The sequence below is a fragment of the Corvus kubaryi genome, unplaced genomic scaffold, assembly GCF_017639235.1.
Source record: "Corvus kubaryi isolate FWS band 111438036 unplaced genomic scaffold, C.kubaryi_AGA036_p1.0 121, whole genome shotgun sequence".
Classification (NCBI taxonomy): domain Eukaryota; kingdom Metazoa; phylum Chordata; class Aves; order Passeriformes; family Corvidae; genus Corvus; species Corvus kubaryi.
The window spans coordinates 598,192-621,334 of record NW_024580656.1 but is presented as its reverse complement, the minus strand read 5'-3'; the positions used below and the strand labels follow the sequence as shown (position 1 = coordinate 621,334).

Genomic DNA, 23,143 nt, shown 5'->3' with positions numbered 1-23,143 from the left:
CCTTCCTGCCCACCGATTGGCTGCCAGCGTGCAAGATGGCGGCACGGAAACTTCCGGCTCGGGCGGAAGCGCGCTCCAAGATGGCGGCGTACGAGAAGCGGCGAGCGGCCGCCGCCCCGGTGCCGGCGGGGGGCAGCGCGCTGGCGGAGCCGGGGCGGGCAGCACCGGGGGACGGCGGGCTGGCGGAGAGCAGTGCTGCGGAGTTTCTGCTGCGAGCCGGCGTCACGGCCATGGTGCGGGAGGCGCTGCTCAAGGTGCTGGAGGCGCGGCCCGCCGAGCCCGTGTCCTTCCTGGCCGAGTACTTCGAGCGGCTGGTGCCGGCGGAGGCGGCGGCGGAGCCCCCGGGGCCGCCGCAGCGCCTGGCCCGGGCGCTGTGGTACGTGTGCCTGGCTCATCACTCGCACAGGTGCGGCGGGCGGCGGCGGCGGGGGGCGGCGGGGGCGGGGGGCGAGGCCGCCTCTCTGTGTCTGTGCCCTGTCGCGACAGGACGGCCTTCGACAGCAACGCCGGCGCGGCCTACGAGGTGCTGGGGTGCGGCGGGCGGCGGCGGGCGGCGGGCGTGGACGGGCGGCTCTACAGCGAGCTGCTGCGGCGCATCTGCCAGCGCGGGGCGGCCCCGGCCGAGGCGGCGGCCGAGCTGCTGCGCCGCGTCCGCTGCCGCGACCACGAGGCCGTCCCGTTCGACGTGTTCCGCTACGGCGTCCTCACCTGCTGCGTGCTGCTGGAGTTCGCGGCCAAGGCCGACGCGCTGTTCGCCGTGCTGGGCGCTGGGGACTCGGCGGACACGCGGCTGTGCCAGGCTGTGCTGCGGGCGCTGGAGGACGCGCTGGGCGCCGGGCACGGCTCGCGGCCCGGCCGCTACCTGGAGGCCGGCTCCAGGCTGGGCCCCGACAGGCTGGCACTGGCCATGGACCAGGCACTGCAGGAGAGGAAGCTCGGCTCCTCCATGAGCAGGGAGGAGTTCCTGAAGAAAGCCACCGCCCTGTTCATAGCGAAGGTGAAGCCCGTGGAGTGATGCCGGGTGGGAGCAGTGCTGGCTGCGGCCACTACCGGCCCTGCGGGGCTCCCATCCAAGCTGGACGGTGAGCACGGGGCATTGGCTGGGCGCTGGCTGGAGAGCCCGGGTCTGCCCAACAAGAGATTCCCAGTTTCCACGCTCCCTGCCCCGTTCTGATGGTGCCCAGCAGCTCCGTGTCCCTGCGTGCAGCCTTTCCCAGACATGGCTCCTGTGGCCCAGCTGCATTGGGACGTCCCTTTTAGGTGGTATCCAGGACCGGCATGGAAGCTATGACCTGCGGAGCTGCTTTGGGCAATGAAATGACCCAGAAGGAACAAAGTGTGGGGCTGGGCTGCGGCTGCACATGGACAGCTGGGAAGGGCTGAGGTGGTTTGGGATGTGGAGTGCAGGGTCTGGATGAGAGACATCCCCTTCTCCCGGGACCAGCTGCATGTCGGGCCGGGGGTTATTTATTTAAACTTGTCTGATCATTATTTATACTGTTCAATTCTTGGTTTGCTGTAAGACATTAAAGCTTTTTATTATTTTTTAGTGGCTAGTTTCTTACCTCCTGGCAGCACGGAGTGCCAGGATGAGCTGCGGCAGTGCCCAGATCCCTGAGGCAAGCTCCGTGCTCAGGGGTCGGTGTTGGCAGCAGGTGCAGGACTATGGAGCACCTGAGTGGAAGAGCCGGTGGGAAGATCCCCGCGGGCTCGGGATGTGGTGTTGGGCGGATGTTCTGCTCCCTGCAGGCAGGACGTGCTGCTGGGCTGGGTGAGGCTGCGCGTGGTGGCTCCTGACGCAGACACAGCTGACGGGATGTGACAAAAAGGGAGGTGCGAGCCGGAGATGCCGGAGGCATCGTTCCTCTGCGGCCGTGCCAGGAGCAGCTTCTGCTCCTGTTCCAGGTGCTGTGTCACACACGTGTGGCACCTGCAGGCTCACCTGGGGCTGCTGTCCGGGCCGGGATTCTGTGTGCTGGAGAGCCCCGGGGCGGCTGCCGCTCGCTGCACTCTCTCGGTGCGACCGGGAGCACCGGCGGGGCCGCCCCGCCCACCGCCTGCCCCGCCCCGCGCTCTGATTGGTCAGAGGCGCTGTGGGGGCGGTGCCCGCGGTGCCCACGCCCCTCACGGGACTACAGCCCCCGCCGTGCCCCGCGCGGCCCCGGTCCCGCCGCCCCCCCGCGCCCCGGAGCGGCCGCTGCGCCCCCCGAGAGCCCCGGTACCCCGGCATGGCGCGGCCCCCCGTGCCCAGCTCGCAGAAGGCGCTGCTGCTGGAGCTGAAGGGGCTGCAGGAGGAGCCCGTGGAGGGGTTCCGGGTGAGGCTGGTGGACGAAGGGGACCTGTACACCTGGGACGTGGCCATCTTCGGCCCCCCGGACACCCACTACGAGGGTGGGTACTTCAAGGTGAGCGGCGGAGGGAGCGGGGAAGCCTCGGGGTGTGGGGGGAGATGGGGCTGGGGGGGTGAAGTCAGAGCAGGTAGTGTGGGGGGATGTGCTGAGTGTTTTGGGAAGGAGTTTCGGAAGGGGTGAGACCCTGTGAAGTGGCTGTGGGCGAGGGAGGGTATCCCGAGTGGAGGTCGTGACAGAGCTGCTCCCGGGCTTGGGGGGCGTGTTGAGGGCCAGGGAGAGCTGGGTCTTTCTCTGGACACCTGGGGGTCCCTGGGGTTTCGGGGTGGTCCTGGGAGGAGGACGGGAGATGGTGCGTAGGTGGCTGCTACCAAACTACCGAGGGTCCCCTTCGTTGTGAGGAACATTCGGCCCCCTCGGGGGCTCTGCCTCAACCACCCCCTGATCTGTGCGTGCAGGACAGCGGGCTCCAGGTTGCTGATGTTCCCTCTCCTGGAGGGGATCCGGGGCATCGCCACCAGACCAGAGGGAAGAGACAAGTGCAGAGATAGCCCAGGGTGGGAGCAGGGAGCTGGGTGGGGAGTGAGTGTCGTGGCTTGGTTTGGGGTTTGAGGTGGACGAAGGTGTTTGGCGGCCTGACTGCACAGTCCCTCCCTCGGCAGGATGTGTGTGTGCTCTTCCCAGGTGTTGTGCAAGCCGGGGTAGCTGTTTTCTTCCTGTTTCTCATCCTCCCTTCTCCACTGAGCTCTTGTGTTTTCATCCTGTTGCTGTCAGGGTGGGGATGCACTGGGTGAGTCACCCAGGGTTAGCTGTGTTTGTTTTCCCGGGCTGGCAAAGCTGATGCTTCAGAGCCAGGTTTCATCTCTTCACTGAAGTGGAGTTTTAATTCCCTGTAGCATCTTGGCATGAGACCCTCTGAACTCACACCCTTTCAGCCCCTCATGCTCCTGTTGTGTGCTCGGGAGTTTCCAAACTCGGCACTGAGGGTGCTGGTGAGACTGTGCATAAGAGGAGAGCGGAGGGGCCGAGTCTTGTCCAGCCTGTGGGGACACCAACCTGTTTGTACACAGCAGGGTGGGGTTGTTGCTGTCCAAGCCCCCTTTGGCATCGCTTTGCCTCGGCCGGTTTTGTTCCGATCCCCTCTGACACAACAAAGGGGATTATTCTGCAATGTTCAGCTGTTTGGCTGGAGCCCAGCATGGGGCTGAGTGTCACTGCCCTGCACTCCACACACACAACACGGCCCCCGCTGCACTTTTCCCTCCTCCCACCCCCTGTCCTGTGCCACGGATCCAGTGTCTGGATTCTCTTGTACATGAACTGAGGGAGCAAGAAACGTTCCGGGAGTTGTCGTGTTGAGTCTTGATCTGGAAGTTTGCTCCCAGGGCCTGGAAACAGTTGAAAGCTGAATCAGTCACTGGGAGGTCGTGCAGGGAGAAGCTGCCCCCGTCCTCTTGGATTCTTGGTGCTGGTGGGTCGGGGCAGCAGCTCTGGCGACTGTGGGATGTTGCTGTAGATCTCTGTGCCACCTCAGGCTTCACTCAGAGATGGACAGTGAGCCCCTCTTTGCCCAATCTCAGCCCCTCGGGTTTGGCGGCCGTGGGAGGAGCCGATGGTGCCTGAGTGTCCCTGCTGGAGCCCTGGGCTGCAGCCTGAGCTTCATGTGATTTTATTTTTAGCCCCCAAGCTGTGCACTGCGGCCAGTTTGGACTGGGTCTCTTCTCAGCAGTGACAGGCTATTTTTAGATTTGATGTGTTAATCAGAGCACCAAACACCTGATGCTTCCTTCCCGTGAGCTCTGAAGGGTAAACAGCCTTTTCTCCAGTGGCACAGCCATGGCCTGTCCCTGACAGCAGCTCTGGGGTTGACCCAGACTCTCTTGCCTGGCTCTGCGTGGTGCTGTGAGGTTTGTGCTGGGTTGGCACCACGAGCTCCCACTGGTTCCTCCACATTGGAGAGCACTGGGTTAGCACCAGTGGGCCCTGCGGGACAGGAGGGTATGGGCAGGATGGTGGGCAAGGAGCTGCCGCTGGTCACAGCCCTTTTGCTCACCCCGCTCTGTGTGGTGAGAGAGTTCCCATGGGGTCGGTGTCCGTCCTGCCCCTGGGGCCGGTGTCCGTCCTGCCGCTGGGGCCAGCGTCCGTCCTGCCTGCAGGGCTTGTGTCCTGCCCACAGAACTGGCTGGAGCAGAGGCTCTGTCCCAGCAGGAGCCCATCTGGGCTTGGCAGAGGTTCCTTTTTCCCGGAGCTGTCAGAAGCTCTGTGGTTTCCATCCCTTCCTTCTCACAAGCTGGTGTTCTCATCTCCTTATTGTTCCCTTGCAGGCTCGTCTCCGGTTTCCCATCGACTACCCCTACTCTCCTCCTGCCTTCAGGTTCCTAACCAAAATGTGGCACCCCAATATCTACGAGGTGGGTCCCCTGAGACAGCGAGGAGGCTCTTGGACAGGCAGTGGACACGTGTGCCTCTATTGCGATGGCACTGGATGCAAATGCCAGCCTTTGGCACTGGACACTCGGTGCCTTTGGCGATGACTGCCTGGCACAGGGAATGCTGCTAACGAGCTCATGACAGCCCTTTGCTGTCCCAGCACAGGTTCCAGGTCAGCCAGGCTTTCCAGGCCTGATGGCTCCCACGCTTGGGGACATTGTGCCTATGCCAAGAGTGGCTGTGGGGCGAGCGACGTGCCTGGCCCTGGGGCCCACGCCAGGGGCAATGCTGCTGGGTATTGGGCAGCCTGACCTGTATGGTGCTGGCAGTTGTGGGGTGCTTGTCCACTTTTGTGTCCCTCCTATGGGACTGACAGGAGAGCTGGGATTGCATCACCTGGCTTCAGCCAAAGGGAAGAGCGAGCGAGGAGATCCTGGGGCAGCAGCTCCTGAGGATCCTACACTTCTCTTGTGCTTTCAGACGGGTGATGTCTGCATCTCCATCCTCCACCCGCCCGTGGATGACCCGCAGAGCGGGGAGCTGCCATCGGAGCGCTGGAATCCCACCCAGAACGTGCGGTGAGGGCTGGGGGGGCTGCGGGCAGGAGGCTCATCCAAGGGCAGGGATGGGAAGGTGGGAGGACGGGGACAGCCTCCTGCTCCCAAAGTCTGCAGGAGGTGCCAGGGGGCTGTTGAAGGCGCTCAGGCTGTGGGCTTTGCCGAAGAATAGCCAGAGCTTGCGTGGGGATGAGTGTAAGCCTGACAGCCCATGTGCTGCTGTCCCCTGCCTGGCCTGTTCCCCTTTGCTGGGATCTCCCTTGCTGTGGACAGCACAAGGCTCTCCCACGGACAGAAAGGGACTGCTGGCACTGCTGAGGTGCTGCTGACCCTCCTTGGCTCTGACTTGCTCACGTTTATCGATGCCAGAACCATTCTGCTGAGCGTGATCTCGCTGCTGAATGAGCCCAACACGTTTTCCCCAGCCAACGTGGACGCCTCCGTGATGTACCGCAAATGGAAAGAGAGCAAAGGGAAGGACCGGGAGTACACAGACATCATCAGGTGCGTGCTGAGCCTGGGCCTGGCAGCACTGGCTGTGCTGGGATCCTGTGGGACACGGGGTCTGGAGGGCTGTGGTGCAGAGCTCTGTTCTCATCCCCCACTCCTCACCCTCCAGGAAGCAAGTGCTGGGCACCAAGGTGGATGCTGAGCGGGATGGAGTGAAGGTCCCCACCACGCTGGCTGAGTACTGTGTGAAGACCAAGACTCCAGCCCCAGATGAGGGCTCAGACCTCTTTTATGATGACTATTACGAGGATGATGAGATGGAGGAGGAAGCAGAGAGCTGTTATGGTGATGAGGATGACTCTGGCAATGAGGAATCTTGATGGCCCTCTGGCATTGCAAAACTTACTATAAACTGCTGAATTTTACCTCAGCTAGAACAAACTGGTTTGAATTTAGGATCTGTCAGCCCTGAAATTAACTCTCTACCTCGCAGGGAGATTGTTCTGCTGTTGCAAAGGAAATCCCATCGCTCTCTTTGTAGGAAAAGATAACCCCCTATTTTACAAACTTCCTGGGGAGGGTGGGTGGAGAGGGGGAAGCTGTGTTGGGGCATTCACAAAGCTGCAGAAACTGGGATGCTGGGGCTCTGCCTGGCTGAGGAGTGACAACCAGGCCTGGTGTTGGCTGCCCTTTGTTTGGGTATGTTTATCTCCTCTTCAGCCCCATGGGGTAGGGGCAGTTTTGGGGGGCTTTTGGGGGTCGTGAGTGGTTGCTTTGGTGGGGGGCAGCTTGTGAGTGCTGTGTTGTCTCTCAACACCTTTTGGGGTTCACCCTGCAGCCCTCTAGGCTGTCCCCACAGGACCCTTCTGCCTCCCCTGCTCATGATGCTGGCGCTGTGTTCACAGGGAGAAGAGCATCAGGGATGACGTGCCTGGCAGCCACCAGCACTGGGCATGTGGGGATGGTCTGTTTGTGGTTTTTAACTAGCTGGGAGGGATGGGGTCATGCTGAGTATTTCTGCTTCTGGTTTTCTTTGGACACTATTTAATAAAGTTCTTCCAGGGAAGGATTGTGATGCACAGGTGAGGTTCTGCCCGGTCTGTGCCCAGGCTACAAGGTTTTTGTGTCAGATGTGGACCAGCAAGGAGCAGTGGGTGAATGGGCTGGCTGCTCTCCTGGGGCTGCAGGGCAGATGTGGGTCTCACAGCAACCCTCTTTCTACCTTGCAGAGTGGGCAGGATGGTCTGGGCAAGGTTGCCTCTGGCCTGGAGAGCATCTCTGCCCTTCCCAAGCAACATTCAGTGCCTCTGCCCTGGAGCTGTGGCCAACACTCCATTTCTGCCTGGGCCAAACCCTCCAATGCTGCACAGGAAAGGTGTTTGCCTTCACCTGCCTGGGCAGTGCCTGGCTGTGCTCAGTGGTGGCTCACGGGCGCCCCATGGGCGCCCAGGGCCCTTGCAGCTGCTCTGATCCCACTTGGATGTGCCCTGAGCCCACACACCGGGACTGGCTGGGGCATGTGAGCTCCGGAGGCTGTGGAGAGCTCCCCAGACTGTGGTGAGCTCCCAGCCCGGGGCGCTGCCGGCGCCTTCTCTGGCTGGGATGGGGTGAGCAAGCCCTGCTGCCAGCACCTCGGGGCCAGGGCAGGGACGAGGCCCTGGCAAAGCGCCTCCCTGGGGCTCCTGCCCCCGCTGCACAAAGCTCGTCAGAGGGGTAATGAGCAAAACTTCCCTCGGCTGCTGTCGTGCAAATGGGATCAGGGCTTGAGTGACACCTGCGACTGCACGTGGCGAGGGCATGTGCTTTGTTGCCTTAGGAAATGAGGCTAAAAGGTGAATAGGATTATTGTCGCTTTATTCAGGCCTGGCAAACGGCTTCCAAGGTCACCTGGCCGGCATACAGCAGCAGCAGCAGTCCCCGCTGCTTGCTCACAGCCGACCCCTCTTTCCTTTCCTGGGGGGCTCTGTGCACCCCCAGCAGCCTCCCCCACCCCTATGGGCACGAATCGCCGTGCTCATGTGCCCTCTGCCTTTGCTGGCTCTTTGTGGGCAGTTTCCTCCCCAGTGCTGGATGCTGGAGGCCGCCCAGATCAGGACCAGTTCCTCAGCCTGCGGGTGCCATGGGCACCATACTCCGCCGAATTTCTGCACCACAGGAGCCACATTGCAAATCCCCCCCAGGGCAGGGGAAACAGGGCCAGTGGATGGGGTGGGCGGGGCATGGGGAAGAAATGCTCTGGGAGGAGCTGGCAAATCCCCGTGGAGAGCTTGGTGGGGACTGGCGCCTATGGCCCCATTGTTTTGGCTTTTCCTGCCCCCCTGCCCAGCACCCCCGGCCGTGAGTGCTCCTCTGTGCTCCCATGGCTGACTCAGTCAAGAGCTCGCTGCTGGGATGCAGAAGAGTCGGACACAGAGCTGCTGTCCTGCAGAGGCCTCTTTGCCCCAGCCGCCTTGTTGGTTATTGCCTGCCCGGCCCCTTGGGGTTATCAGGCAGTTCCAGATGGGCTGGAGCTGGGACTTGAGGCCCAGCACGCCCTGGCCCCACGGACTCCACGGTCCAGCTGAGAGCCCGGGGCCAGGTGCGTTCCCTGCACCTCGGGGCAGCCCTAACCACGGGCTGTAGGCGCTGTGCCGAGGGCCGGAGGGGGCTGCTGGACAGTGCAGCCGGCCAGGTCCCGGTGCGTGGGTCGGCAGGTTTGTCCTGGCACCGGCCCCGCGGTGTCCGCAGGAGCCATTGTCTCTGCCGGACTCCCTGCGCTGAGGAAGCGCTGCCCGGTTTCCTTCCCACACATCCCGCTGTGCGGGGGACCCGTAGGTGGCCCTGACTCACCCCGTGTGCCCCCGGGAGCCTCCGGGAACCTCCGCGTGCCTCTGGCACAGCCGTGCCGGCTCCTGGCCCTGCCTGGGGACCCGCCTGCCCGAGCGCCCACTGGCTCCCCCGTGACTGTGCCCACGCTGCGCCCCGAGCGGCCACATGGCCTGGGGGGCGCGTGGGTTCCGGTGCTCCCGGTGCGTGTGTGGCCCGGCTCGCCAGGGCCGGACACGTGCAGGCCCGCTCCACTCCCCCTCCGCAGTCTCGGACCCGCCCGGGGCAGCGGCAGGACCGGAGCCAGCCCCGGGACCCCCAGCCCCGCCCCCAACGCGCGTCCCCATTGGCTGCCCCGGCCGGTGGGCGTGGCCACGGCGGGACCGGCCCGAACCGGCTCTGCCCGCGGGGCCCGGAGAGAGGCGAAAGCGCTCCGTGTGATCTTCTCTCTGATTGGCCGCGCCGGGCCCAATGGGCGTGGTCTGATGGGCGCTGCGCCGTGCGATTGGCTGACCGGAGGGGCGAGGGGGCGGGGCCCGATCTGGCCCCGCCTCCCCCGGTGTCCCGGTCGCGGTTATAGCGCGCGCGCGGCGCGGCGGGGGCGCGTGCGGAGATGGCGGCGGGCGCGGCGGGAACGCGCGCGGTCCTGGCGCTGCTCGTCTTGTGCTCGATGGCCGCCGGCGCCGTGGGGACAAGTACGGACGGGGCTGGGGGGGCTCCGGGGGCTCCGTTCAGGCGGCCCGGGGCGGCGGGGGGTTCGTGGGGGTCCACTGGGGGGCTTCGGGGAGGGTGGGACGGAGGGGTGTCCTGCGGGGGCTCCGAGTGGCCTTGGCAGGATCCCGGCCCCGTGGGTGGGCTCCGGGCCGGGTCCGGGAGCGGCAAGCGTGGGGGGAGGAGCGGCGGCGCGGGCGCCTGCGGCGGGGCACGTCCGCGGCGGGCGGGGCCGGGGCCGGGGGAACGGAGGCGCCCCGGGGCTATCGGGGGATGGCCGGGCCGGGCCAGGCTCGGCGCTGCTGCCGGGCAGTCCCGGGGCTCGGACGGATGATGCCCCGGCGCACCGCGTGCTCACCGATCTCTTTAACCGGAGGGGGGACGGGGTTCGCCGGTGCTTTGAGCCGCGCTGGGTTGTTTTCTCCTTAGGAAAACCGAGGAGTTTATTCCCCCGCAGCCGCTTCTCCGGTTTCCACGGCTGAGGAGCAGCACCGGGTCCCCGGGCTTTAAACCCTAAAGATGTTGACGATGATCCCCGGGGCGGGAGCGGGTCCGGCGCGGGGCGGCGGCTCCGGAAGCCCCCGGGTGGGCGCTTAAAGCGCTTCCCGCAGGGGTGAGCGGGGTCTGCTCTGTGCTGGGGCTCCGCGTTTCCCCTTCTCCGGTTTCGGAGGAGCTTATGGCAAACCCGGCCGTGTTGTCCCCGCAGGACTCCGCAGCCTCTGGATCAGCCCCTCGTGCACTAGGTGCAAATGGAAGAGGCTCGGTTTGGTCGCCAGTGGCAAGCAGCTGGTCCTGGCTGTTCAGCATGTTGGGTACTAAACAATTTGTAGCCTGTTTGTGCTTAATTCAGCATAGTAGAACCAAACTCTAAGAATGAAGGTGAAAGAGTGGGAGGATCCTGGAAGTGTCTGCTCTGATAGTTTCTTGCTACAGAATTACATTTTAATTCTGCGGGGCAGAGCCTCCTCCTAAACCTCGCACTTACCACTTGGAGCTGCCCAGGTTGGCTGCATCCCGCTCCTTCTGTGGCTCTGAGGGTTTCCTCCCAGCACCCTCCTGCATGGGGACTGGCACCAGTGGGACATGGAGGAGGCAGTTCCTATCCTGGATCTGAAAAGCCCTGGAAGGACGAGCTGGCCCATCAGTTGTGTAATGCCCATGTCCTGCCTGGCCATGCCTGAGCTTGATGTGGAGCTGTGCTGGTGCCTCGAGGGAACAGAGTGGGGGCTGAAAAGTGGGGCTTGGCCTCCCAGCACTGTTTAGGTTTGGCTTTATGGAGCAGACTGGGGTAGCAGCTCACTCCAAGGACCAGTGGGTTGGAGCATAGGTCGCTATGTGCCTGGACTCTGTGCCCTCAGGGGGAGGGACTCTGACTTTGACCTGGCTGTGTGAAGCTTAAGGGCAGATTTTGCAGCTATTTTAAATGGTAAAAAGTGTTAAATCTTCAACTATCCCCTTCCCAAGCTGAGAAAAAAAGGCCAGGCAGGAACAGGTACTCTATGGGACAGTGAGGCTCTGGCCGAGCTCGGCCACCCCAAGCACGTCCCACTGCTGTTAACACCCCGAGGACTCCTCCCTCTGCGGGGGAGAGAGGTTGTTTTTAGTTTGAAGGTGACTCTGGAGAATGTTATCTGGTCTCTCTGCCTTCCCTGCTGTCCCGCTGGCTCAGATACCGCGCTGTGCCTGGGGAAGCATCCGGCTCAGCTCTCTGGGGAGCGTCTGGGCTTTGGGAACCGAGTCCCACTTGCAGCCCGTCACCCTTTGGAAAATGTGGCAGCAGCCCTGATCGATCCCAGTGGGTTGGTGCTCGCCACGCTCCTGTGCCTTGGGCTCGACAGGCGCCTTCCCCAGCCCAGGGAGCCCACGACTGGGATTGCCTGCTCCTGGCTTTCTGGTGGGGACAGGGAGGACATTAATCCCATGGGAATGCAAATGGTACTCGCTGTTGCTGCTGCTTGCTGGAGCCTTTTAACCTGTCTGAACTACACGAGGTACCCTCTAACTCGGAGCAAATAACCTTGCACAGCTTATTTTGTCAGCGTACAGTAATCACCTTGTAGCTGTAAAACCCTTGATCTTTAGCAGCTCCCGCTTTAACTCGGGCCGCAGCTGGAGCAGACGGGCTCGTACAAGTGCTGTGGGCTGTTCCAGGGCTTGTCAGGGTTGGGAGTGTTTGATCACAGGCCTGTGGTGTGAAAAACACCTTCTGGCATGCAGGTCAGTGGTTCTGGGAGTGGAAGCCAGCTGATACCCCCATCCCATAACATCTCTGGGTACCCCTGAACCTCCCACTTGGTTAAAATTAGTGTCTGCCTTCTCCTGAGAGTGCCTTGGTCACAGATGAGGGTCCTTTTTCTTTCAGGCACGCTTATTCTTCAAGACTTTCAAAGCTTTAGTAGGTAAAGCTAGTTTTTCCTTTGAAAAATGTGGAATTGACTTCTTTAGGAGTCAAGCTTAGCTTACAGGCTAACTTGTGTCTTCCTTGTGTTTGAGCAAACTTGGGTTTGTGGCACTGATTTGTTCCTACTCTCACAAAAAGCAGCCTTAGGATTTCTTCTTAAAACGTCTTCAGGCATTCAAAACCCCCCAAAAAACTCTCCTAAGCCCACCTCCTCTGTGCCTGTACATCACGGTGCATCCGTGGAGGGTTGCGTATAATCACAAAGTGCTTTTAACTGAGCAAATTAATTCCTGGAAGATTCTTAGGGTGTGAGCTGCCTGTTAGCACAGGAAGGATATGTCTCAAGCTGAACTCCTTCTTCTGAAATGTGGCTGGGGGTGGCTGGGGGTGAGTCACGTAGTGACCTCAACCTGTGCCTGATGGCTTTTCCCAAAGTGGAGCTGCTGAGCCTCCCTTCCTGCCTGCCCCGGGAAGGGCTCCTGGAGCTGTGGCCACTGCCCCATGCCTGCCCTGGAGCCCGAAGGCGTTTGGCAGCTTCACTCCCTGCAGCTCACGGACTGACCTTTGGACTGGCTGATTCCAGCACTGAACCCTCTGGCCTCTGGCTGCAAGGCAGAGTGAAAAATACCCGAATTCCAGCCTGCAGCTGCTGCCTGCACCTCTGGTCTGTTTGTTGCCAGTTCAGCTCTGCAGGCTGGTCTTGCCCGAGATGAAAAGTCAGATTTCACTGTTTGTATGACAACAAATTTACACATTTCCTCGCCTGGCTCGTGACATCTTGTGGACTGCAAGACTTTCCTCCTCCCCTAGAAAAGTTCTTACCATTGGGGTTGTGCTCAGGAGTTCCTGCTGGGCACCTTGGGGAGCTGAGGGATGGAACAAGGGTGTGAGCAGGCGAGGGGCTGGTACGTGTGGCTGTGCCACAGCGCAGCGAGGGGGGGCCTGGGCCCCAGCCAGCTCTGAATTACAGTCAGGCAGCCCGGGGCTGTGCAGCGAGGGGGAATGGACACGTTCCTCCTGGGGCCACAGGGGCACAGTGAAGCCCTTTTCCCATTGGGGTTGTCTTAATCAAACTGGCTGGGAAGGGGCTCGGTCAGGGTCCTGCTGCCTCGCTGTCCCCAGCCTTCCATGGTGAGCACAGGCTGGGGAATATGCAGGCTGTGTAAGCCCTCGAAACACAGATCTGGTCTTTCCATCCTGAACTGCAAGCACTGGGGGCTGGACAGGGGTCAGGGAGCGTTGCAGCCCTTGGGCTGTCCCTCACAGCAGGTGGGCGATGCCAGGGGTGTCCAGTTTGGATAGTGGCGCACACCAAGTGCTGGTTTTGTCTGCGCTGGTTTTGCAGCGGAGCCACAGGAAATGCAAGCGAGCAGCCCTGTCTGAGCCAGGCAGAGTTCAGAGTGTGGAGGGGAGGGAGGAAGGAAAGAGTGCACTGATTTGGAGACAGTGTGCAGCCTCTTCTCAGTCACCAAGGGTTATTTTTGCTTGTGGAAGGTGAATTCTTGCTTTGCACTAACACTTTGCACTAATACCTCTTCAACTCATAGCTGGTTTTATAAAGTCACCGCTGTCTCAAAAGAGACTGACTCAGGACAGCGTGGAGTTGTACTGCGAGGCGATTGGCAATCCCATCCCTGAGATCCAGTGGTGGTTTGAGGGGAACGACCCCAATGAGACCTATGCTCAGCTCTGGGATGGCGCACGGCAGGACCGTGTCAAAATCAACGCCACCTACAACCTGCACTCTACCAGCACCATCTCCATCGCAAACCTCACGAGCGACGACTCGGGCATGTATGAGTGCCGGGCTAGCAACGACCCCGACCGCAACCACTTGTCGAAGAGCCCCAAAGTCAAGTGGATCCGTTCCCAGGCGAACGTTTTTGTCATCGAACGTGAGTGGCCACGCCGAGGCCTTGGCACTTGCTCGGACACTGGTGTCTTGAGTCTTCCGCCATGCTCACCCCTGCACCTGTGTCCTGTGGCTCCCGAAAGCTCCCCCCACCTTCCCACCCCAGCTGTAGAACTGAGAGACTCCCACCCTCTGTCAATCTCCCCACCACCTGTGACTTGACCCGAAATGGCCCTGCTCAAAAAGGGTTGTGGCTTCCCAACCAATTCGCCCTCCGGCAATCCCGCGCCTTTTTCCGGAGCCAAAGAACCTGGAACCTGCCGCTTATTCCCGAGCGCCTCCGAGCCCTGGTGCTGGCTGCAGAATTGAGCCTCGATTCTGTGGTCGACTCTGCCCTAACCACCACTGACCAGCGGCCCCTCCCTGCGGCTCGTACAGCTCCCGCTCCTTCCAGCAGCCCTGCTTTGAGCTCGCTTCCGTGCTGGTGAACCCAGACTGTTGGGGAAACAAATCTTGCTTTGAGGTCTGAGATTGCAACCATTTTTGAAATGGCCGTGTCTGCGTGACACTTGAGTGTGATGTTGTTGCTTGTCCCGTGGACGTGGCCGGGTTCCCTCTCGCAGAGCGAGCGGGCGAACGCCGGAGCGCCCCGGCTGCTTTCGGTGATAGAAACCTGGGAGGGAGATTAAAGTCCTGCTGAGGTCTTCCCATGAATCCTGGAGTTAGGAGAGCTGCCTTTTCAGCAGGAATGTGCTAGGGAGTACGGGACTCCAGCAGAACCCTTCTTCCAGTGGAATTTGGATAGGAGGAAAAGGAAAATGCCTGTCAGCCCTGGCAAAAACTGTTCCTTCCGAGGGATGGAGATGGGGTGGAAGGGTAGGGACTGTAGTGGCACTTGGGGCTGTGTAATGGTGCAGCTGCCTTCTCGGACAGCCTCCTACAAGTAGAAATGCCTGAGTCATCTTAGGCTGCATAATTTACTGCTGCCTGGCACATCGAGGCCCAGGACCTCTCGGAGTCACGGCTCTGTGTTCTCCCTGGAGTCATTCTAACTAAACCCTTTGAGCTGCCTCAGGTGACGCACGTATTGCTGCCACATGATCTTGTCTGCTCCCCCTCACAACAGAGGGTCCTGGCTGCCCTCTGTGCTACCTGGAGGTGTCTGAAGTCGCTCAGGTGCTGGGAGGTGTTGACACAGGAGCTCTGTGGCGGCTCACAGCAGCAGAGAGCCGTGCTCTGCCCTTCAGAGTGACCTTTTCCATTGCTTATTGAGCACTGGGCTCTGCTGGGGCTGCACCCGGGGTAGGGACAGCGGAGGCTCCGAGTGATGCAGGACACGGCAGCGATCCTGCTCGTGGGGGGAGCAGCTGCAGGGCCAGCGTGGCCATCCCAGGTCCACTCAGGCCTGGTCACCTGGCACTGGGGACTCTGGTGCTGGCACAGTCAGGTCTGGTAGGGAGCTCTGTGAAGGTAAGTGGAAGCTGGGAATAGAGACAAGGAGCTGTGGGGTTTGCATTGCAGGTTCTTGGGCACCACGTCGGCTCTGCCGTACCCCGGGTTAACTTAAATCAAATTCTTTATGAATGCAGGTCCAGAAATTGCTACTCAAGTCTCTGAGAGTTCTGGCAAGCTGACCCTCAGCTGTAATGTGTCTACACCACAGCTCGCCATCACGGGCCACAAGTGGATGCACGGGGAGAAGGTCCTGCTGCAGGATGAGGGCACGAGTGCTTTCACCAGCTACACGTGAGTGTCAGAACCTGAGCAACGGGCAGGGCAATGTCAGAACCTGAGCACGGGCAGGGTTTTTTCCCAGAAAGCAGCTGGTGTTTGCTGTCAGCTGGAGCCAGGGCTGAGTTCTCACAGCCCTGCTGATGGGATGGGGCTTTGGGACTGTGGAGCATAAAATGAGTTAAACAGAGTTTTGATAAGGCCCAACACTCTCCTTTATGGGGAGGAGGGGAGCAAAAAAGGGGAGGAAGGGGCAGTTTTGTACCACAAGTACCATCTTAGAAAGAGATTTCCTGATTTTAAGAAGGTCTTCAGCTGGACTCTGGTTATTCAGTGTTCCAGAGCTGTTCCCCCAGAGCTTTGAAGGAACCCTGCTCTGGGCAGGCCACCAGCTCCCCACTCCCTGTGCATGGAGTGAGAGGCTCCAGTGCATGTTGTCTCTCCTTGGGGCTTTATGTCCTTTCCCAGAGTCCGGCTGTTCTCCCAGAAGGAGCTGGGGAGCTGTGGCGGGCCGTGGTCCGTGCTGGGTGCAGGAATACCGGCCTTATTGTGGCAGTGCAGTGAGCTTTCCTTTCTGATTACAGTCAGGCCTGGCTGGCACTGACCCAGCAGCTGTGGAGGCATCGTGTCCCTTTGTATGGCAGTGCCGACGTGCCTGTCTCCCCATAGCAACAGGGAGCTGAACAAGGATTAAAGTATTTATAACCCAGCCTCCCTCGCGTGACCTCAATTCCTCAGCTGAGTGGTTTTTGGAAGTGGGAAGCGCCGTGCACGGCAGAACTAACAAACAGCCCCTTGTCCCAGTGCAGCCATGGGACAAACTCTGTGGGCCCCTTCCCTCGAGTGGGTATTACTGAGCAGCAGAATGGGATGTTTGTTGCAGGACTGCATAATCCACTAAATCTCATTGCAGCAGCTTTACAGGAAGGAGAATGTGAGAGTTTTTCCCGATGTGGGGATCAATCCAGAGCAGCCCGGCCTGGGTGATCTTTGGCACTGCTTTGCCCTGTGTTTCACTGGGCTGGAACAGTGATCACTGGCTTGACAGACCCGTGTCACGTGTGGTGCACATGGAACCCTCTTCTGCCACCCTCAGTGTGTGAGGAGAGGAAAGCTGGGTTGCTGTAGGTGCACGGTGCAGCACAAATACTCCGCTGGAATGGGGGACATTTACTATGCAGGAGGTTGCTGATGCTTGTGGGTGTGTGATTCCGTGGGTCTGGAGGTCTGTGTCTGTGGATAAGTTGTGCTGGATGCTTACCTGAATCCCGTTTTTGTAGAATCAATGGGAAGAGGGAGGAGCACTCCGGCATCTACGAGTGTGTCTATGAAGCAAACCCGCAGATAAGAGGACAAGTGAATATTTCGGGTAATTTCATCTGTTTGCTCCTGGGGTCTGAGGAGGGGCGTGGGGAAGCGGTGATCTCCTGACCACTTTGCTGGGGTGTCTTTTCAGCTGCTCAAAAAGCTGCTCCCAGCCCTCATCTGGCTGCAGGGCTCTGCTCTCTGAGAGGCAGTGCCCTTATCAGGCCATTCCAGCGTCTGCAGGGTCAGCCCTGAGATCCTGCATTAAACCAGCCTTCTGTGGGCATGTTCCCACAGGAATAATGGACAGAGATAATACCCACTGGACAAATCTGTTAGAGCCTTTCCTGAAGCAGCTTGATGCACTTTCCTCTCTGAAAATGCCAAACTAGTGAGAGGAGCAGCCTGACTGAGGTTTTGGGGTAGCTGATTTTGGTGAGGTGGGCTGCAGGAACCACAAATCTATGTGATTTCTCTAACGAGATGTCCGAATTTTTTTTTTTTCCTCTTGCCTAGTTGCCCCTCAGGTGGTGGCCTACAAGAAGTCCGAGCATGGGAATGAGGGGGACACGGGTGTGCTGGTCTGCAAGAATCCCTCTTTCCCTGCTGTCACCACTTGGTCCTGGCACAAAAGTGGCCACGGGGTGAGTGCTGTGGTTTGCTCCTTCTGCCCTCCTGCCTACCTCACTGCCCAGCTCCTGTGCCACCGGAATTGTTGCAAAGCTCAGCTCTCCCAGCACGGAGGATTTCTGTGGTGGTCAGTCAGCACTACCCTGAGACCCCTCTTCTTCCTCCTCCCTCCAGCTCCTCGAGAACGCCTCTGGGCGATACATCATCAAATCCAGTGGCAACAAGACAGAGCTACGCATCCTTAAACTGGATATTGAGCAGGACACAGGCGACTATTTCTGCAATGGCACCAACTCGTTCGGCACCGGGGATGCCACGGTGAACCTGCGCGTCCGCAGCCGCCTGGCAGCGCTCTGGCCCTTCCTGGGCATTGTGGCAGAAGTCCTCGTTCTTGTCACCATCATCTTCATCTATGAGAAGAGGAGGAAGCCAGATGAGGTTCCTGATGGTAAGAGGCACCTGGGTTTGAATCTTTCTGAGGAGATCAAGTAACTTGCAGGGTGCAGGCAGGATGGGCTTGTAGGGAGTTCTGAGGTCCCTTTCTCAGAGGAGGGGTGGTTTGAGGGTACTTGAGAAGCCAGTCTGTACCATGCCACTTCAGCCGTGAAGCTGCCTGTAATTGCGCTGTTTCACAGTCCTGCAGTGAGATCTGGAGCAAGAGAGGATTCTGTGCAGGTCAGCCTGACCCTTTGCCTCACCAGTTCCTCTGCTCTTTGCTCAAGTGCTGCCCATGAGTGTCTGTGGGGCTGGATTTGCTTTGGCAGCTCCCACACTGGACAAGGTGGTTTGTAAATAAGTGCCAGAGCTTTTGTGGTGCTGCAGAACTGGGAGGGACTGTGTCAATGGCTCTGTAAGACCAGGCTTAGCTTAATTTATGTTCAGTTCAGGATGTTTTGGGTCATCAGATCCAGATATCCTGGATCTCAAAGACCCGGTACTATGTTTAATCTGTTCTGGAAGCACCAGCTCCTCCCTTTCCTTATCAGTGAGGATCTGCATTGTGTCAGCTCACGGCCTCCTTTATCTGATCCCGTTAACAATGCAGTGTGAATGCTCTGTATCCTTCCTGCCCAGGATCCTGCAGGGCCCCTGGCCCCCTGCGAGGGAGCAGGCTCAGGAGAGGTGCAGCAGAGGGGCTAAAGATCAGATCCCTCCCCTGACTTCAGGGCTCTGAATTCCACTCCAGGCAGTTTCACAGGCAGATGTTTTGCCCTCTGACACACCTGGCTGGAAGGCAGGTGCTGTCTTAAGGATGTTGTAGCTGCACCTTCCAGCAAAAACACTGTGATGTGATCTGGTTTGTGATGGCATCGGTCCAGTCCAGGTCTGTGGGGTGCTGACCTGCCAGAGCTGTAGCAGATGCTTTGACAGACAGGTGAATGTGCTGAAATGTCCTGATGCTCCTTGGTCAGAGGAGCTCAAGTTCCCAAGTGCTCCTGGATGAGGATACAGCATCACACACCCCTTTGGTAAACACACACGGCTTTACACTTCCTTGGGATAAAGTGGTTCTCTCTGCCCCAAAGTCTCTGTAGCTTTGCCCCTCCTGAAAGGTGACAGTGAGGCCTGTCTGACCCAGTTCCCCCCAGTACTTTCTGTGAACTGGACACTCCTGTCACTGACATGGGGTGGGGACAGTCTGGCCTGTCTTTGGGGTGATATCCTTGCTGGTGTTACCTATCCACTCTTCCTTTCTCTGCTGCTGGGTGCCACCTCACATGGTAAGTAGAAGGTAGTTCCAGCCATGTGTCTGCCTCCGTCCTCTCACCAGCTGTGAGCAGATCCTGGTGCCCAGGGCAGCCCCAGTGCCCGGAGCGTGGGACTCCAGGGGATCCAGGGCTGGAGAAGAGGTGATGGGGAGCCAAGGAGACAACTGGGAGCCTCCTGCTGGGAGGTGGGAGATCTCAGGGAGCTGGTGAAAGGCCGCAGGGCTTGGCACGTGTTGGCAGAGGTGTTTCCTTAGCTGTGCTGCTCAGAGCGTGGTGTGCAGTGTTTGTTTTGATATCACAACATGTGGGGAGGGAGAAGGGCTTCCTGCTGCTGCTGCTTAAAGCCCCATTCCTGAAACATCCTGTTTGGCTTCCCCTTTTCCTGCTGTGAGTATGCTGGGATCTGGGAGCCATCCCAAGTCCTGGTGCTGTGGGGACGAGCACAGGGGATGGATCAGGGCAGCCGATCTCACCACAGGAGCTCTACCCTCCCCACTTTTAAGTGGTGGTGGAATGGCTGCCTGGAATGCAGTTCCCACTGCTTTAAGGGGAGGCAGAGGTCACTTTGCATGTCCTCTTCCCTGACTGTATTTTGTTTTTTCTTTCTGTGCTCTCCTGAATGTGAAGATGATGATGGAGGCTCTGCACCACTGTGAGTACCTTGCCTCTTCCTTTTTTGCCAGATTTCTACTGGCAGATCCCATCCAGCCAGGGAATCTGCTCCGAAGATAAAAGCTGGCTGGTGTGGGATAATACTCAGTGTGCTGGGCAGGGAGATGTCCCCATGTGTGAACCACACATACCTGGGGGTGGCACCTGGGGTGGCACCGGTGCCTGACACTGCTCTGGGATCTGATCTGCACCCTCTGCTTGGACCTGAATGACATTAATGGGTGAGGGGTGGTGGTGGGGGAACTTTCTGCTCTCCCTTCCCTCAGACCCCTTCTCCCTTCCCAGGAAGAGCAATGCCACAAACCACAAGGACAAGAACGTCCGCCAGAGAAACGCGAACTAAGAGCGGGGCCGGGTGAGTGCCAGGGCAGAGCCTGGAGCAAGAGCTGCAGTGTCTGAGTCTGCTGAGGGTCTCTGGGAGAAACCAGAGGCTCTTCTGGCCCACCATGGGCTCCACCAGCCCCTTCTAGCCCAGTACTGGTGCAACAGGGTTTATCTAACTGTTTTTTCTTTCTCTCCTGCCAGGTGATGTGTAGATGAAGAACTCGTCTGGACAATTTTGTTTTCTTCTAATTTTTTGGTAAAATAGCACCATGGAATATTCTAGTGCGTCCTTGCGATTCAGTTACTTCACTTTCTAAAGAAACTTAAGTTGTAGAGTATAAAATACACTTTTTTTTTTTTTTTTTTAAAGAGTCGTGGGAGGGTTTTTCTACCTGTAAATGTAAATCCTTTGTTCCTGGTAGTCTAGATCTCTGGCTGTCTCTGTCCTAGGTTATTTCATGTTGGTACAGAGTGGGGAGGGGGGGGTGGGAGTGCAGCTGTGTCCCACCTGCTTGTGGGGGTGAGGGAGGAGCTGCTTTGGTGGCTGTTGGGAGACGACCTGATCTGACCAGAGGGTTCAGAAAGAGGGTTCTGTGTCTTTCCCAGTGCGTCACCAGGAGCAAGGCTGCACCTTTCCCTGGCAAAGGGCACGTTCCTGGCATGTCCCTGTCAGAGAGATTCCCAATCAGCTCCTGCCGAGCTGTTCTTGGTTACTCCAAAACAGGCAGCCCAGGAGCTGGACGCTGGATAAATGATTGCTGTAACTTATTCCATGGGTTGTTCATGTCTCTGCAGTGGGGAGGGGCAGGCTGAGCCGGGGCTGGGGGTGGTTTTAAGGTTTTAACAGCGCGTGCTTGTGCTTGAGCCATTGCGGTGTGTGCGTGACGTGAGGGGCCTGTGAACAGACAAGTGCTCAGGGGGGAGTCTTAACACCTTTACTGCTGGGTAGCATTGAACTGTTCCATCTGTTAACACTTCACAAATAAAGATGATTCCTCTCTCTTTTTTCCACCTCTGGACTCTGGTCTCTTCCCTCCAGGCCCCCTGATCCTCTGGCTGCAGAACATGATGCTGTGTCTCGGTTTGGTGCCAGCTCTGGCTGCCCTCTTAATTGCTGAGGAGATGCAGCTGGACGGGTGTAAAAGCCTTCATGGAGGGGAGGGAGGGGTGTTCCCTGCTCTGCAGAGCCTGGAGGAGTGTGGGGCCCTGGGGCACACGCCTGTGTGGGACAGTCTCACCTTACCCCCTCCACAGTTCCTCAGGTCTTGTGCCTGTGGGCTCAAGGATCAGCCCCAGCCTTGAGGAGCCCTCAGAGGCCCTGCTGTTTGTGTGCCTCATGCTTCTCCAAGCAGGCTTTCTAGGTTTGTTTGGTTTTTCCTGCCCTTTGCAGCAGGAGAGAGCAAAGGTGTGAGATTTTTGTGCCCAGAGCAGGGCCCTGGGGCCAGGACAGGATCTGGTGGCGCGTCCCTTCTCTGCTGCCAGCCCTGAGCTCAGGGGCCTTCTGCCAACATTCCTGCCCCTGGACAGGCAGCAGAGGCCATGGGCTACCCTGTGCTCCCAGCTGGCCTAAGGTGCCCCTGCCTGCTCTGCTCCTTGCCAAGTGACTGAACCATGGCCTTGCTTTGTAGCCAGACACTTGTCCCTGCCTGGAATGGGACAAGGGGGGAGCGTGGCTGTGGTGGCCACCCTGTGCCCAGAGAGGCGGTGGCAGGTCTGGTGGCAGTGCTGGCAGCCTGGTGCCGTGGTGCCTGGGTCTGTCCTGCCCGTGCCTCTGCCTTGCTGTGCCGTGTAAATGGGTTACACAAGGCTCTCACAGCCCCGGCCTTGTGCCATCCTAGTGAAAAATCAATGCGTGTCTTAATTTCCTTGATGAGGATTGTGGGTCCTGTCTGACCCTGCGCTGGGCCAGAGCACAAAGCAGCACTTGTGCCTTTTGTTTGGCTGGGGAGGGACAGGGGGACAACAGCCCTAGGAGCTGGGCAGGGGATGGAGTGGCATCGTGCTGCTCTCGGCTGGGTTGCAGCTGCCCTGGTGAGCTGTGCCACAGCTCTTCCACAAGCCCGGGGGCTGCCACATCGAGCCTTGGGCAGGGATGGCACAAACACCCCTGGTGTGGTGCCCCATTCTGTTCCAGAGAGAGAGAGAGGGTGCCACGGGGACCCTGCTCAGCCCCTGCTTCCCGACGCCTCGGGGTGAGCCCTGAGCTGCTGCCTTTCTTCTTGGCTCCAGCATCTCCAGCCTTGCCTTCAGGTTAACCTGAGTCAGTGTCTCCATGGGCTGGGGGCAGCTGAGGGGCTGGTTTGGAGAACTGGGCTGCTCCTGGAGGCAGCCGTGCCAAGCCCGGGGCGTGACACTGCAGAACGCGGCCGCTGTGGTCCGCAGCGCGACTTTTGGGGTGTCTCCTGCAGCGGGGCTCAGTGCAGGGTCCGCGGCTCTTGGTCCCCGCCCCGGTCACGGCGCTGGCTCGGCCGCGGCCGCGCTCCGGGTGCGCTTCTGTCCCGTGGCACCAGATGGTGCCACCGCCGCGGCCGCGCTGCCCACGCGGCTCCGTGACCCGACGGGTCTCGCCCAGAGCCGCGGGCTCGGGCTGGGGCGGCTCCGACCCCGTGCGCGGCTGCCCAGGGGTGCTCGGGGCTCACCCGGGCTGCTCACTCCGGCGATCCCCGAGCCCTCGCAGTCCGGGGGAGCCGCAGCCGGACGATGCCGTTCCCGGGACAGAGGGCAGAAGGTGCCGGTCCCGATGCCCTGTTCCCAGAGCATCGGCCCCGATGGCGGGTGTCCGGTATCCAACTTCGGGTGCTTGCCCTGTCCTGGGGCGCCGGTCCGGGATCTCCATCCCCAGGTATACCTCGGGGGGTTCCTCCTGCCGCCAGCTCGGTTCAGAGGGGGCTGGAGGGGTGGGTCCCTGGGGAGGTGGGAGGGCAAAGCTCCCGCATCTGGCGAGGCGATGGGGTCCATCCCCGGCCCGGGGGTAGGCAGTGCTCCCTCCGCGGCGAGGCGGATGGGCTGGTGGCGGCAGAGCCCCGCGGGGAGAGCGGCCGGCCCCGCACCACACCACAGCGGGGACTGCGCAGCCGGAGTCCGCGGCCGTCGGGGCGGAAGGTGGATGGCCCATCCCGGTGGCCGGTCCCTGTAGCCGGTCCCACCGGCGAGGGCTGCGCCGGCGGGGGGAGCTGCGGAGCCGCCCGGCCCCCGGCCCAGCCCCGCCGCCCGCCCCC

The 23,143-nt window shown here is 60.0% G+C and overlaps 3 protein-coding genes across 6 annotated transcripts; all 3 read left to right on the top strand.

Moving 5' to 3' along the window:
- The first annotated feature begins 65 nt into the window (after nucleotides 1-65).
- TPGS1 (tubulin polyglutamylase complex subunit 1) lies at nucleotides 66-1,549 on the top strand. Of its 2 annotated transcripts, XM_042038626.1 has the most exons (3): nucleotides 66-406; nucleotides 487-997; nucleotides 1,261-1,549. In XM_042038626.1, exons 1-3 carry the CDS (start codon nucleotides 81-83, stop codon nucleotides 1,381-1,383), a joined length of 960 nt encoding a protein of 319 aa, XP_041894560.1. In that variant the 5' UTR covers nucleotides 66-80; the 3' UTR covers nucleotides 1,384-1,549. The 2 variants fall into 2 exon arrangements, with proteins under 2 accessions (XP_041894560.1, XP_041894641.1); XM_042038707.1 differs by having other exon boundaries at nucleotides 487-1,351.
- A 645-nt stretch (nucleotides 1,550-2,194) lies between these two features.
- On the top strand, nucleotides 2,195-6,864 carry CDC34 (cell division cycle 34, ubiqiutin conjugating enzyme). The gene is made up of 5 exons (XM_042039489.1): nucleotides 2,195-2,405; nucleotides 4,673-4,759; nucleotides 5,259-5,356; nucleotides 5,705-5,839; nucleotides 5,955-6,864. Exons 1-5 carry the CDS (start codon nucleotides 2,229-2,231, stop codon nucleotides 6,163-6,165), a joined length of 708 nt encoding a protein of 235 aa, XP_041895423.1. The 5' UTR covers nucleotides 2,195-2,228; the 3' UTR covers nucleotides 6,166-6,864.
- Nucleotides 6,865-9,168: 2,304 nt separating this feature from the next.
- BSG (basigin (Ok blood group)) lies at nucleotides 9,169-20,936 on the top strand. 3 transcript variants are annotated; one of them, XM_042038409.1, is made up of 9 exons: nucleotides 9,185-9,285; nucleotides 13,250-13,597; nucleotides 15,144-15,300; nucleotides 16,566-16,654; nucleotides 17,107-17,234; nucleotides 17,395-17,668; nucleotides 19,569-19,581; nucleotides 19,887-19,956; nucleotides 20,127-20,936. In XM_042038409.1, exons 1-8 carry the CDS (start codon nucleotides 9,204-9,206, stop codon nucleotides 19,942-19,944), a joined length of 1,149 nt encoding a protein of 382 aa, XP_041894343.1. In that variant the 5' UTR covers nucleotides 9,185-9,203; the 3' UTR covers nucleotides 19,945-19,956; nucleotides 20,127-20,936. The 3 variants fall into 3 exon arrangements, with proteins under 3 accessions (XP_041894432.1, XP_041894343.1, XP_041894261.1); XM_042038327.1 differs by having other exon boundaries at nucleotides 9,186-9,285; nucleotides 19,557-19,581; XM_042038498.1 differs by lacking the exon at nucleotides 13,250-13,597 and having other exon boundaries at nucleotides 9,169-9,285; nucleotides 19,557-19,581.
- The last annotated feature ends 2,207 nt before the right edge of the window (nucleotides 20,937-23,143 follow it).